The 13284-nt window shown below is 63.2% G+C and overlaps 1 protein-coding gene across 1 annotated transcript in view; it reads left to right on the top strand.

Annotated features, from left to right (window-relative positions):
- The window catches only part of FBXW8 (F-box and WD repeat domain containing 8), an 83365-nt gene extending 72883 nt beyond the window's left edge, over nucleotides 1-10482 (top strand). The window contains exons 8-11 of the mRNA XM_056131059.1: nucleotides 211-338; nucleotides 9290-9463; nucleotides 10088-10198; nucleotides 10319-10482. Coding sequence (XP_055987034.1) covers nucleotides 211-338; nucleotides 9290-9463; nucleotides 10088-10198; nucleotides 10319-10463 — 558 coding nt within the window. The 3' untranslated portion in view covers nucleotides 10464-10482. The remainder of the gene's footprint in view (nucleotides 1-210; nucleotides 339-9289; nucleotides 9464-10087; nucleotides 10199-10318) is intronic.
- The last annotated feature ends 2802 nt before the right edge of the window (nucleotides 10483-13284 follow it).

Genomic DNA, 13284 nt, shown 5'->3' with positions numbered 1-13284 from the left:
GCTGGCCAAGCCGGGACCGAGCCTGGGTCAAGAGCCTGGAACAGGCCACCCACACGTTTCTTTTTGTTGTTTCTTTTTGGGTCACACTCTGCACTCAGGAGTTACTCCTGGCGGTGCTCAGGGGACCCTATGGGATGGTGGGAGTCGAACCCGGGTTGGCCGCGTGCAATCGCTCCAGCCCCCTACCCACACGTTTCTCCTCCTTCCCAGATCTTGGTGTACAGCCTGGAGGCCGAGCGCTGCCTCTCAAAGCTGGGCAACGCGCTGGGGGACTTCACCTGTGTCAACCTCAAGGACAGCCCGCCCGGCCTCATGGTCAGCGGCAACATGGACAGGAGGTACGTGCGGTGAAAAGCAGCCGTGTGCTCTCTCTCTCTCCCTCTCTCTCTCTCCCCCCGCTCTCTTTCTCTTTCCCCCTCTCTCCTCCCTTCTTCTCTCTCTCTTCCCTTCTTCTCTCTCTCTTCCCCTCCCTCCCTCCTCTCCTCTCTCCCCCTCTGTCTGTCTGTCTCTCTCCACCAGCAGCTCCCTGGAGGGCCCCCCTGGGCCTCCGTGGTGCTCCCCATCTCCTCCCGCTCCTCCCTCCCGTCCCACCTCCTGGGCTCTGCTCCCCTCGCTCGCCCGACCCCTCCTCCCTGGAACTTGGAACCCGCTCTCGGATTAGGCAGTCGCCCGGCGACAGGCCGGGAAGGTGGTCTCTGCAGCCAGTTGGTGGACGCAGTTGGTGGGAGGCCCAGGGAGGCCGCTTGGAATCTCTTCTGTCCAACCCCTCCCCCGCCCCCCGCTGCAAAATTTGTTTGGCATTTCAGAGCTCACTGTCTAATATTGAAAACAATAACCTCAGGGATGAATCATGTTCCGCAGAGCAGGGCAGCTGCCAGATGATGTCAAGAGCGTGTTGGAGACTCTGCGGCGTCCCTCTGGTGACGGCCGCGGCCACTCCCTCGCACAGACACGGCTCGGCTCGAGTGAGCGGCTGATTAGCATCTCGCCTTGGCCGGGCTGGCCGAGGGAGTCGCTTTTCCCGGCACACGGGCCGCTGCCAGCCCGGCCGCTCCAGGAAGCGGCAGCGCGAAAGGATTAAAGTGTCTGAAAAGACCCTCGGAGTCCAAATCTGAGTTGGTTCCCCCCCCTCCCGCACCCCCCACCCACTTGCCTTTGCCTTTCTTGTTGTTTGTTTGGGGCTTTGGCTGTGGATCCCGTGCCCTGAAGAGCCCAGGGTGGCCGAGGGCCAGGCCCCGCGGCACCCCTCCCCTGGGCCCGCCCCGGGCTGCAGGTGGCGGGTGCCCTGGGGGGCGGCAGATCGTGAGGCGGGCAGCCGCGTGCCAAGTCCCGGCCTCGGCAGCTTGCAAAAATAATGCTTCTGTCCGAGAATCTTGGGCCCCCCCCAGGCTTCCCTGAGGGCGGGGTGCCCACCTGCTGGGATGGGGGGGTCAGCGCAGGCCCAGGCAGCCGGTCAGTGCCACATGTGGACTCGGCCACGCGTGGATCTGCCCTGCGCTCTGCAGAGGCTCCCAGCTCGTCACCCAGCCCTGCCGCCAGAGTGAGCGCCTGAGTGGTAGGGTTCAGGTGCTCGTGCCTCCAGCCATCTGGTGGCACCTACACTCAGGTGTCCCCCCGCGGGAGGCCCGTGGGAAACCAGAGCAGTATTCCAGGGGCGCCGCCTCACCGTGGGCAGCTCGAGGCGTCTGTGCCCGCTGCTACTGTGCGCTGTCTCGCCGCTTAGGGGGCCCCGGGCCTTTCCTGTGCCCTGTGACAGGGACCAGATGCCCCAGCCCAGGCTTCCTGTCTGACTTCAGGTCATGGTTCTCTGGCTGTTTCGGCCCAGTCACTGACTCTTCTTGTTTGGGTTTATTTATTTATTTATTTATTTATTTTGAGGGGGTGGAGGGGGTTGAAGTTTTCCTTCAGTTCTTTGTCCTTCTGACCGTTTTCTCTTTCCATGTGTGCAATCTCTACCACAGCTCCTCCAAGCCTCTGCGGGGTCCTGATGTCAGGCTCGGTTTGGGCTCGGTTTGGGCTCAGTTTGGGCTCAGTGAGCTGCACCTGGCTGTGCTCAGGGCCCATTCCTGGCTCTGCACCCACTGGTGGGGCCTCAAGCGCCCAGGTGGGGTGGCGCGTATGGAACCCGGGTCCCCTGCCGGCCAGCGAGCAAGCACCTTCCCCGCTGTTCCGTCTGGCCGGGGCTGTCCCCTTGAGCGTGAGTTGGTTCTGGGGTCTTATTGGCGAAGGGGCGGGAATCTGAGATGCCTCCAGGCTGTTGCTCCGACACTTTGGGGGTCAACTTGTCCCCTTACCCACTGGCCAGTGGGGGTTGTTCCGCTTGGTTCTGTCATGCAGGCGGTCACCCAGGACGGTGACTCAGGCCTGTGGGCCCATCTCCGCTGTGGTGTTCTCGGCACCGCGGCTCTGGTCTGTCCTGTGTTGCCCAGGGGCCCTCTGGGATTTGGGGGTGCAGATGCGGTCTGAGGAGGCCCCTCCTCCAGCTTCCTTGTTCCTGTCCCCAGCTCTGCAGCTGCCGGGGGCTCCCTTCCCGGGACTTGGATGGGCACGCCCACCCCCCTGCATTGCCCCCACCACGGAGAGTGGCATCCAGGGATGGCGCGGGCCACGAGAGGGGAGCCCCACTTTGGGGACCGAGGGGCCCTTTTTCTGGTTCTAGCTCCTGCAGCACCCCGGTCTCTGCCCCTGGAGCCTGGCTCAGGGCAAGGCTGGGGGTGAGGGGACGGTGCACTCGCCCTGCCCTGAGGGGCCGGCCCTGCCCAGATGCTCTGGCTGTGGGGGGGCCCAGGGGACCAGAGGCAGCTGCTCCGTCCTGGCCAGGCCAGGGTCCCTCCAGGGGACGCTCCCCTGAGTCCCACTGGGGAGGAAGGACCGGAAGGGCATGTGGTCCACTCAGGCGTTGTCAAGGCAACAGCCACGGAACCAGCAAACCCACTGCCTTGTCCCCCTGCAATTTCCAGTTTTATTTTTATCAATGTTATCAGTCCCCTCGAGATGACATGCACAGGTCTGCACTTGCCAGTTTCAGCTGGACCGTGTGGGGACCAGAGATGTGGCCCGAGGGGAAAAGCATATGAGACCCTGAGCGGCCCCCTAGAACGGTGACACGGAGGACCCCCAGGGTCACCCCCCAGACTCTGAATCAGCAGGTCAGCCACAGCCAGGACTGGTCCCAACCCCCAAGGCCTCCCAGGAGGGACCTCTGTTTCCCAAATGGCCTCAGCTCACAGGCTGTGCGGGGGAATTTCAGAAAATGACCCCCCCACACACACACACACCTACAGCCCCTCCACCACCCCTGCCCTCTATCTGGGAGCTGTTTCGTTCGAAACAGTTCATGTAAAGCATCATATAACGTGCTGTTTCTGACTGGTTTCCCCTGCTCAGGAATATTCTCACAAGATTTTGCTGGGTTGCATAGTAAACCTGCTTGTAGCAAATATCGCCATGTCATCTTTCCTCTTTGTGCGTCTGTGTGTGTGTGTGTGTGTGCACGTGCATGTATGCGTGTGTGCACGCACATGTGCCTGTGCTCAGTGGTGCTCCAGGGCTATCCCAGCTTCATGACTGGGGTCACTCTGGGAGGTGCTGAGGGACCCCGTGGGGCTGGGACTGAACCCAGGTCGTCCATGTGCAAAGCAAACGCCTTAACCCCTGGGCTGTCTCTCTGACCCTGTATGTCTTTTTTTTTTTCTGCTTTTTGGGTCACACCCGGTGATGCTCAGGGCTTCCTCCTGGCTCTGCGCTCAGGAATTACTCCTGGCAGTGCTCGGGGGACCCTATGGGATGCCAGGGATCGAACCTGGGTCACCTGCTTGCAAGGCAAACACCCTACCCGCTGTGCTATCGCTCCAGCTCCTGTCATTTATTTTAAGATTCCTTGATGCATTTATTGATGAATGAATATCTGGGTTGGGCCCACTGTTTTTTTTTGGGGGGGGCCAATAAATAATGATTATAAAAAAACAAAAAAAATTTTTATCATTAAAAATGATTATCATTAAATGATTGTTATTATTAAATTAAATTACCATTATCAAAAAATGATTATTATCATCAAAAGTGATTTTTTATCATTATTTATTTTTGCTTTTTTTTTTGACCACACCAGGTGATGCTCAGGGGTTCCTCTTGGCTCTGTGCTCAGGAATCACTCCTGGCGGTGCTTGGAGACGCCATAGGGGATGCCGGGCAAATGCCCTCCCCGCTGTACTATCGCTCCAGCCCCAGAATGTCCCTGTGAGCCCAATTCAAAGCAGAAGGGCCTGAGAAAGCCGGCTCACAGCCCCAGGGCTCCGTGCCTCTGCATTTGGGGTGCGGGGCATCGTCTCCCCGTCACAGGCTCTCTCCGGGAGCTCCTGACGTGGCCCCTCCCAGGAAACAGGTGCAGCGGGGTTGGCGCTCAGCCCGAGGGTCCTTCTGCTCCTCCCGGCAGCCGCTCTCAGCTGCCTCCACAGCTGACGACCTCTAAGTGAGGCACCTGGTTTCTTGTTGCTGCCGAGAACACAGCACGCAGGGCCAGAGCACAGTGGCGAGGGTGTACATCTTGCACGCGGCCAACCCGGGTTCGACCCCTGGCACCCAGGGGGACCCCTGAGCATCCCAGGATGTGGCCCCAAACACCCGGACCAAACCCACACAGCGCCCAGGGCCTGCACATCCAGCCACTGAGCCGAACAGCCCGTGCCAGAGCCAGGCGCAGGGGACGAAGCAGAGCCCGAGACTGACACAGCAGCGCTGCAGACTGACAGGGGCTTTGTTTCGGGTTGGGAGCCACACCGAGCGATTCCCAGGGCTGACTCCTGGCCGTGCTCAGGGGACCATATGGGATGCTGGGAGTCAAGCCCGGGTCGGCCGCATGCAAGGCAAACGCCCTCCCCACTGTGCTATCGTTCCAGCCCCTGGAACTTTCTTTCTTTCTTTTTTAAGTCTATGTTTTAATGTCCTCTCGCAGTACCTATCACTGGCCTCACTCTCTTTGCTTGTTCCCTTCGTTCTCGGGGTAAAAATGCAGCTGATGCTGGGATAGAGAAGGGAACCGCCAAGTCAGTGATGGTTGGGGGGATCATTCGGGAAGGGAGACGTGTGCTGAAAGTAGAAAGGATCGCACGCGATGGCCTCTCGGTATCTGTATCGCAAACCATAGTGCCCAGAAGGAGAGAGAGAGAGAGAGAGAGAGAGAGAGAGAGAGAGAGAGAGAGAGAGAGAGAGAGAGAGAGAGAGAGAGAGAGAATGGGGGAAATTGTCTGCCGTGGAGCCAGGGGGAGGGTCCGGGATGGGGGTGAGGGATACTGGGGACACTGGTGGTGGAGAACGTACTCTGGTGGAGGGGTGGGTGTTCGATCCTTGTACGACTGAAGCTTAAACACGAAAGCTTCGTGACTATCTCACGGTGATTCAGTAAAAAAATGCGGCTGATGGTCAGGTGCTGGCTGGCCACACTTCTCCTCTGCCGTCCCTCACCGCTTGCTGCACACCCTGAGCCCACCCGAGCCGCCCACTCCCCCACACCAGGCCGTCCCCGGGAGGGAGTCTCTGAGCTTGCTTCTTGCTGGGACAGGAACAGCACTGCCGGGCTTGTCCCTCCCACACCTCCCCACACACACCTGCTGAGAGCGGGCGCAGGCGTGAGCGCCGTGGCTCCATCTGCAAAGGTTTATCATAAGTTATTCAGAGCCCTGAGCGCCGGCCTGGCCACGGCGGCCTCCTCTCGCCTCCTGCCCATCAGATGGATGCGGCTCTGCTGGAGGCGCGGGAAGGCTCCCGTGTCTTTTGTTTTAATTGGCGGGCGAGCGCTGACTCCTATGGTGTGATTTTCATTAGCGCGGGCTGGAGCAGGAGGGCTGGAACAAGCCCTCCCAGACCCGAGCATGAATATTAAACATAATACAATTACAGCTTGCAGACCAATTATTTTTCTTTTCAGTGGGCAAAGTTGCCGGAACACTCGCGGGCTGGGGATTCGCCGTATCTACCGCTGGCGTCTGTCCGTGTCCCTGGAAGCCGTGCTCTTGGCATCTTTGGGGGGCCCATTTGCTACGCTACCTGTTTCCGGGCGGCGGGGCTTGGACCGGACTGGCGGGGCACGGGAGAGCCAGGGGCGTCGCGGCCAGGCCGGGCGCTGTCAGATGTTCCGGGCAGACCCCTCCCCACCCCCCCCCGCTTCCCCAGAGCCGCTCGTGCAGACCTTGAGCCCCGGTGCTGCCCCTGCCCCCTTGGGACGCCCCTCCTCGCCTCCCCCACTCTCGGGCGCCCCCCACGAGGCCCTGTCCCGTTCCAGGGGGCCGGGAGGCGTGCATGGGGTACGTCTTGTTTGTTTGGCGCCGTCCGTGCTGGTATCTAAACACAATAGGAAAACAGATGGCAAATTCTGAACTTCTGGACCAAATCTGTGTTTGCCTTTGTCTCCTTACCAGCCAAACTGTACGTGATGGAGTATAAATATTCAACAGAGGAGCGCTTTACAACCGTCGCCGCGGCCCGGCCGCCCCTGGGTGCCCACATAGGCTCCGGTGTCCCCAGCTGGTGGCCACTTGAATATTGTGTCTTCACCACACTCATCGTGGTTCCTCTCCAGGGCTGCTTCCAAGCACCCCTGAGTCCTTCCCCTCCCTGCCTCCTGCTCACACCCTGTGCGCAGTTTTCGGTTGCTTCCCTCTTTGTGCTTCATTCTAGGTGATTTCCCGATTTATCATCCACAGTTCTTTTTTTTTTTATTTTAAGTGCTCTATTTTGTTTATTTTTGTGTCACACCCAGTAGTGCTCAGGGCTTACTCCTGACGGTCAGGGATCACTCCTGGTGGTGCGCAGGGGGGCATATAGGATGTCGGGGATCGAACCCAGGTCGGCTGCGTGCAAGGCAGACGCCCTCCCCGTTGTGCTGTCGCTCTGGTCCATCACCATTCTTTCTCTAATCCACGTCCTGCCTTTCTGATTACTTTAAATTTCAGGGCCCCGGTTTTGTTTATAGAAATTGCTTCGGGCACATTTGTAAGTTGGGGATCTCAGAATCCCCCTCCCGTTTGGGCCTGCCCGAGTCTGCAGGGCCCGCCTTGCCCGTTTTGCACCAGGATCCAGAATGATCCCTGCCTCCTGGCCTCTGCCCCCCCACCCCCCCCGACCCCCCGACCCCCCCGCAGCTCTCCAGGTGCCGTTCCTGCCTGGTCCAGGCCAGCCCTGGCTTCGTGTGAAAAGGCTCCGCTTCACCCAGCAGCCGGAAACGGTGGGGGAGGGCCAGGGACCAGACACTGGAGACAGGAGGTCCCACCTGCTGCTGCCGGAAGCCACGCCGAGGCGGGTGGCCGTGTGTGCGTGCATGTGCGCGTGAGTGCATGTCTGAGCATGTGTGCTGCGTGTGCACGTGTGCTCATGTGTGTGAGTGCCTGTGCATACGGTACATGCATGAGTGCATGTGTACATGCTTGTGCATGTGTGTGTGCACACGTGTGAGACCGCATGCGCACTTGTACCCTCCCCCCCACACACACACACACTACACACACACAGCCTAGGTAGATTCCTTCAGAGGCACTTTGCCGTGAGGAAACGCATTTGTGTTTGTGGTGCTCACGTCCTGGGTAGGTCGCGTCTGCCCGGACTCCTCGGCGTGAGCCTGCCCACTTGCTCCCTGCTGGGCAGTGTGGCAGCGTGTTTCCATCCCCCCCACGAGCCCTGAGTGTGGACCCCCCACCATCTGCTCACACCCATCTCTGTCGCTTCCCTCTTTTTCTCTCAACATCGAGTTGAGTCTGTCCATGGGAGGGGTTTGCTGATGAGACGCCAGACAGGAAGCAGGGGTTCTCCTGTGGGTCTGACCCCTGGGTTCTGTTGTGCCCCCTCGAGGGCAGGGGCGACAGTGCAGTGGACAGGGTGCGTGTCCTCCACACTGCACCCCCCGTTCCTTCCCCTGCACCAGAGAGGGTCCCCTGAGCCCCGCCTGGGGTGAGCCCAAGCACTGCTGGGTGTGGCTCCCCTCCCCCCACCAAAAAAACAAAAGACAACTGAAGTACTCGGTGTTTGCGGTGCCTGGAATGGCATTGAGCAAGGGAGTTGTCAGGTCAAAAGGCAGAGCTGCCGCCGCGATTATGCTGGGCCCATGTGGGGCCCGGGGGTGGACTTGGCCGTCTGCATGCCAGGGAGCAGGTGTCCTCGGCCACAGCGCTGACCCTCCAGCCCCAGGACTTCTGGCAAACTTCAGTCGCAAACAAGTCCGTTTCACTGTTTGTGTTCCCTAAGGTTTAGCCAATGGGGCAGTTCCCTCACCTCAAGCTTCTGCCCTGAGCTCCTGACACATTTCCTGCTGCCGAAACCCCCCTCCTCCTCACTTCAGATGAGTGCTCTGCGGGACACGGGAGGCCCCTGCTCACGGGGTCTGTCCCGCCCACCCTCCTGCCACAGGGTCCCTCAGGGCCTGGAGCGAGACGTCTGTGGCCCCCTGTGACAGGACGCTGAGAAAAGGGTGTGTGTGTGTGCCCACGACCCCCCATGGCAGGACACTGAGAACTGGGTGTGTGTGTGTCCACGGCTTCCCATGGCAGGACGCTGAGAACTCTGTGTGTTTGTGTGTATGTGTGTATTCACGGCTCCCCATGGTAGGACGCTGAGAACAGGGTGTGTGTGTGTGTGTGTGTGTGTGTGTGTGTGTGTGCGCGTGTGTGTGTGTGTCTGAGAAGGTTTTCTCCTCCAGCTCCTGCGCATGTCTGTCCACCCGGCCCCTGCTCTCTGGTGGGGTGTCCGGGCGCAAGGGGCTGCTCCTCCTCGGGCAACGTCTGTCTCAGCCGACTGTGCTCTGTGTCGCCACGTGTTCTCGCGGCCTGTTGTGTGGGCGTTTCTGGGGACAGGGATCTGCTCCGAGCCTCGGGGACACTCCAGCGGCTCCAGACCAAGACGCGAGCGTGTAACTCAGTGAGAGCCCTGGCTGTGGGGGCCTCAGGGCACGTTAACCCCCCTCCCTGCCCCATACTGGCCACTGGACATCACTGGCTGTGGCCACGTTCTCTCCAGGCTTCAGCAAGAGGCAGCGGACTGGTTGGCCTCCTGCTCTTACCTGAGTCCTATTCCACCCAGCAACGCCTGCGCTAGCCCGGCACCCCGCAGGGCTCCGTGCCCGCCAGATCTCAGCTGACGGGCAGCTCCAGGCCTTCTGCGTGTCCTGAGGGCCCTGGGGCCCCCAGCCAGTGTCCCCGCCGGGAATCCCAGGGGACAGTCCCAGGAGGGGGCGGGGCGGGAGTCCGTGCAGTTCCCCGGCCCCCATGCCCCAGCCCACAGCCCTGCTCTGCCCCTGCGACAGGGTGCGCGTCCATGACCTCCGCACGGACAAGGCCGCCCTGTCGCTCGCGGCCCACCAGCTGGGCGTCTCGGCGGTGCAGATGGACGACTGGAAGATCGTGAGCGGCGGCGAGGAGGGCCTGGTCACCGTGTGGGACTACCGGATGGCCCAGAAGCTGTGGGAGGTGCATTCCAGGTCAGTCGGCGGGCCTGGCGCTTCCTGGAGGAGGGGGCACCACGCCGAGCACCGGTGGCTCCTCTGGACACGGAGGACAACCAGGAGAGCAGGTCCCAGGGCTCCCCACTGCCCCCCAGTACCTAAACAGCTGGCCAGGCGGCAGAGCGCCCTGTCGGAGTTGCGCTGAGCTGCCACCAGGTGGCGCCAAACGGCAAGACAAACTTGGACCCTTCAGCGTCTCAGATCCCCGCCTTTAAGTGAACCCTCAGGGCAGGCAGAGCCGCTGCCCTCACCCCCCCACACACACATGCCCCCCTCCCACACACACACTCCCAGGGCAGGAGCGGCCCTTTCAGACCCAGCACGAGGCCATCCCCACCGCCTCGCCCCTAACACACCCCTCCCTGGGCCTCACCCGCTGAGCTGGGCACCCGCCCCCACTCTGCCCTGCTGCCCGCTCCTGCCCCGTCCTGGGGGCCACCCCCAGCTCTGTGTGGGGCAGCTACAGGGCCGAGGGTCCAGGGCCCCTGACCCAAGGCCAGGGACCTCTGGGTGAGGCCCCTTCCCCAAGGGGGTCTCCATGCAAGCCCTGGCCCCGGGTGGGGGTGCTCGGTGCGGCCCCTCTGAGCGCGCCTGTTGCAGGCACCCCGTGCGGCACGTGGCGTTCAACAGACACCGCCTCATCACGGCCAACGTGCCCTACGAGCGCGTGGTGCGCAGCCCCGAGCTGGACAACTTCGCCACGCACAGGAGGTCAGTGGGGGCCGGGGGGCGCCCCTCTCTCCATGGTGGGGTGCACCAGGGCCAGGGAGGTGGGGAGCCCCAGCGTGAGTGGCCCCACGCCCGCTGACCTGCCCGTCTCCGCTGCCCCAGACACCGCGGCCTGATCCACGCCTACGCCTTCGCCGTGGACCAGCTGGCCTTCCAGAGCGTCCTGCCCGTGTGCCGCTCGGCCTCGGAGTCCCTGGCGGGCTACACCTACGACATGGCGCTCGCCTTCCCCTCCGACAGCGCCTAGGGCCGGGCCAGCGCCTGTCCCTCCAGCCGCCCGCTGCCTCCCAGCTCTGAGCACTGCCAGCCGCCCCGGGGCCTTTGCCTGCTGGTCTCGGTCCCTGTGGGGCCCCCGGGGGGGGGGTTCACCTGCCCCCCCGTAGCCAGTTTGAGAGGCGGGGCCTGCTCTCATGTACCCAGCCCCCGCAGACCCCCCTCCCCGCCCCCCATCCTATGGCCACTCTGCCCCTGCTGGACACTTCCAAGGACGCGCATGGAGGCAGAGCCCAGGAGGCTGTGAGCAGCGCGAGGCCCAGGAGGGCAGCGGCGAGACCCACGGGCGCGAGGGCACAGGGGAGCGCCGGCCACCAGCAGCCTGAGGACCGGACACCTGCGGCTCCCCGCTGACCAGGCCACGATGGCCACACCCACATGCAGTGCTGTGACCCTGCGTGGGGTCACGGCCCCCCCAGCTGACAGTGAACCCCGACAGGCCCAGCAGAGCCCGGAGCCTGGCCAGGGGAACAGGCCCCCGAGCGGGGGAGGAGAAAGTGCCCAGTGACCACATCAGGGGAGCGTGGGACACTGCTACGGCCAGGCCCCTGCGGGCTGTGCGGGTGCTGGAAGCCGGGCCCCTCCCGCTCTCTGCCGCGGGACAGGGACAGGGTGTCAGGGCCACGCAGCCCCCATCCTCCTGGTCCCAGCCGCCCAGCAGTGGGGGGGGTGCGCAGAAGAGTTTGTAAGAACCAGAGTGCAGAACGCCGAGGGCTGCAGGCACAGACAGCCGCTGAGGGGGAGGCCCCGCTAGGGGAATGACCACCTGGCTGACAGGTACGAGGCCAAAGAATCCTCCCGAAGTGGAAGGGACAGCAGCTCCCTCACGGGGCCCCTCACCCCTTCAAGGCTCGTCCCGCTCCTCCCACCAGCCCCTCTCTTGCCCCTCAGTGGCTCCCCGCAGTGGCTCCTGTCCCCGTCCGCTGTCCCCCATGTGCCACTGCGGGTGCCGAGATCTCGTCTTAAAACTGTCTGTGACTCTTGCTTTGTACCGTTTGCTCAGATAGTAAATTTTTTACAGGAATGGCTCAGGTGGTTTGTCCCAGCCTGGTGGGCTGCACTCTGACATCGCCGCACCCACCCCATCTTCCCCAGGGCCTCGCCCCTGGATGCGGCGGGGGGGGGAGGCTGCAGGAAAGAACCACAGTCGAAGTCCCAAAGGGGTCACTGACCGGAAACACCCCCAGCCCAGCTGCCACTGCCTGGATGCCACACGGAGCCCGCGGGACCCCGCATAGCCCCTCCTCAGCCTCGGGAGGTGCCACCCCAGCTTTCTAGGGGCGCGTGGGGGGCACACGGGTAGGCAGGGCCCTGCTGGCCAGAACACCCCCCAGTCAACCGGGGGCCAGGTTCACACCCACCCCCCGCCTCAATGGGCCCCGAAGTGGGAAGACAAAGGCCCCCCAAGGTCGCCGTGTGGGACACAGCCCGCAAAGCAGGGGGCTGCCAGGCCCTGGCCAGCCTGGTGCTTTTAATCCCCGTCTACACCCACCTGCAGGGCACGGAGAGGACAGTCCAGCCTCGCCAGGACAGGCAGGGACTCACCCACCTGGGACCCCACTGGCCGCCCACACCTGCCATCCACCCCCGTAGCCTCAGGCCACTCAGCCTCTCCACACCAGCCGCCCTCACCTCTTGGCACATGCGGCCTGTGTCCTCGGAACTCTCCCGGGCGTGGGGGCAGGAGGCGGTCACAGGCAGCCTCACACCCCCTCGGGAGCCAGCGCCCCTGCACCCCCCACTCCTGCTGGAGGGGCCGGCCCAGACCCCCATGGGGAGGGCAGTCCCTCACGACCTGGGTCAGACGTGCTCCTGGGGGCGCCGTCTAGCCCCGCATGGCCCATCCATCCATCCATCGCCAGACCCCAGCCTGAGCCGCCCCCCCCCTCCCCGTCCCCATCAGAGACCAGGAATTAACCTGCCCTCTGTGGCCAGCCCTGCCACTGCCGTAACCAGAGGGTGCCCCGGGGACACCACAGCCCCGTCACCCCAGGGTGATGACTGTCACCCCCCGAAGGGCATCTCAGGGAGGGAGGAGGAAGTTTCCCAGAAGGGGGCCGCCCTGCGTGTGGGAGGCCAGACACACGCCTCTGGGCTGCGGGTCCGTCCCCCAGGGGTGCCACTGCCCGGCTGTTGGGGCCCCCACACTTCCCAGGCCAGAGCTGGCCGCTCCCACTGCCCCCCCCCCACATCCAGCTCCTCCTCTCCCCACTCCCTCCCTGCTGCACTCACTCACCTGTCCTGGGGTCCAGGGGCTCGACACAGGGGAGTCTGTCGTCTCAGGGACACAACCCAGTCCAAGAGACGTGACCTGCGCCCTGCACACTGCGGGCAGGCAGGACCTCTGTACCCAGCTGGAGGCCACTCCCTCGAGCAAACTCCACAAGGAGGGAGTGGGGAGCAGGGCCAGGAAGGGGAGACGGACCCCAGGAGCCCAGGGCCGGGATGGGGGCTCAGGAGCATCCTGGGGAGGCTGGAGTCGGCCCAAGGCACAGCATAGCACGCCCCTCCCCCCCCCATAGTCACCCCTGACATCAGGACTCGCCCCCTGGGAGCAGCGGGGGGAAGGGGGGCTCACCTGGTCACCAACGCCAATGCCCGGCCCGACCCCAAGCTGGCCAGAAGGCAGGAGGCGGGTCTCAGGAGCTGGGCAGGCTGGGGGGTCCCCAGCAGCCAAGAGGCTGTTCTCCCCTTACCTTCCCGCCCCCCACAGGGCCACAGGCACCCCCAGCGTTCCTCGGGGACAGTAACTGCCCGAAAGAGATGGGACCAGCCAGGTGTGAGGCTGGGGGTTG

The sequence above is a fragment of the Sorex fumeus genome, unplaced genomic scaffold, assembly GCF_029834395.1.
Source record: "Sorex fumeus unplaced genomic scaffold, SorFum_2.1 ptg000083l, whole genome shotgun sequence".
NCBI classification, from domain to species: domain Eukaryota; kingdom Metazoa; phylum Chordata; class Mammalia; order Eulipotyphla; family Soricidae; genus Sorex; species Sorex fumeus.
This window is presented reverse-complemented; position numbering and strand designations above follow the sequence as displayed.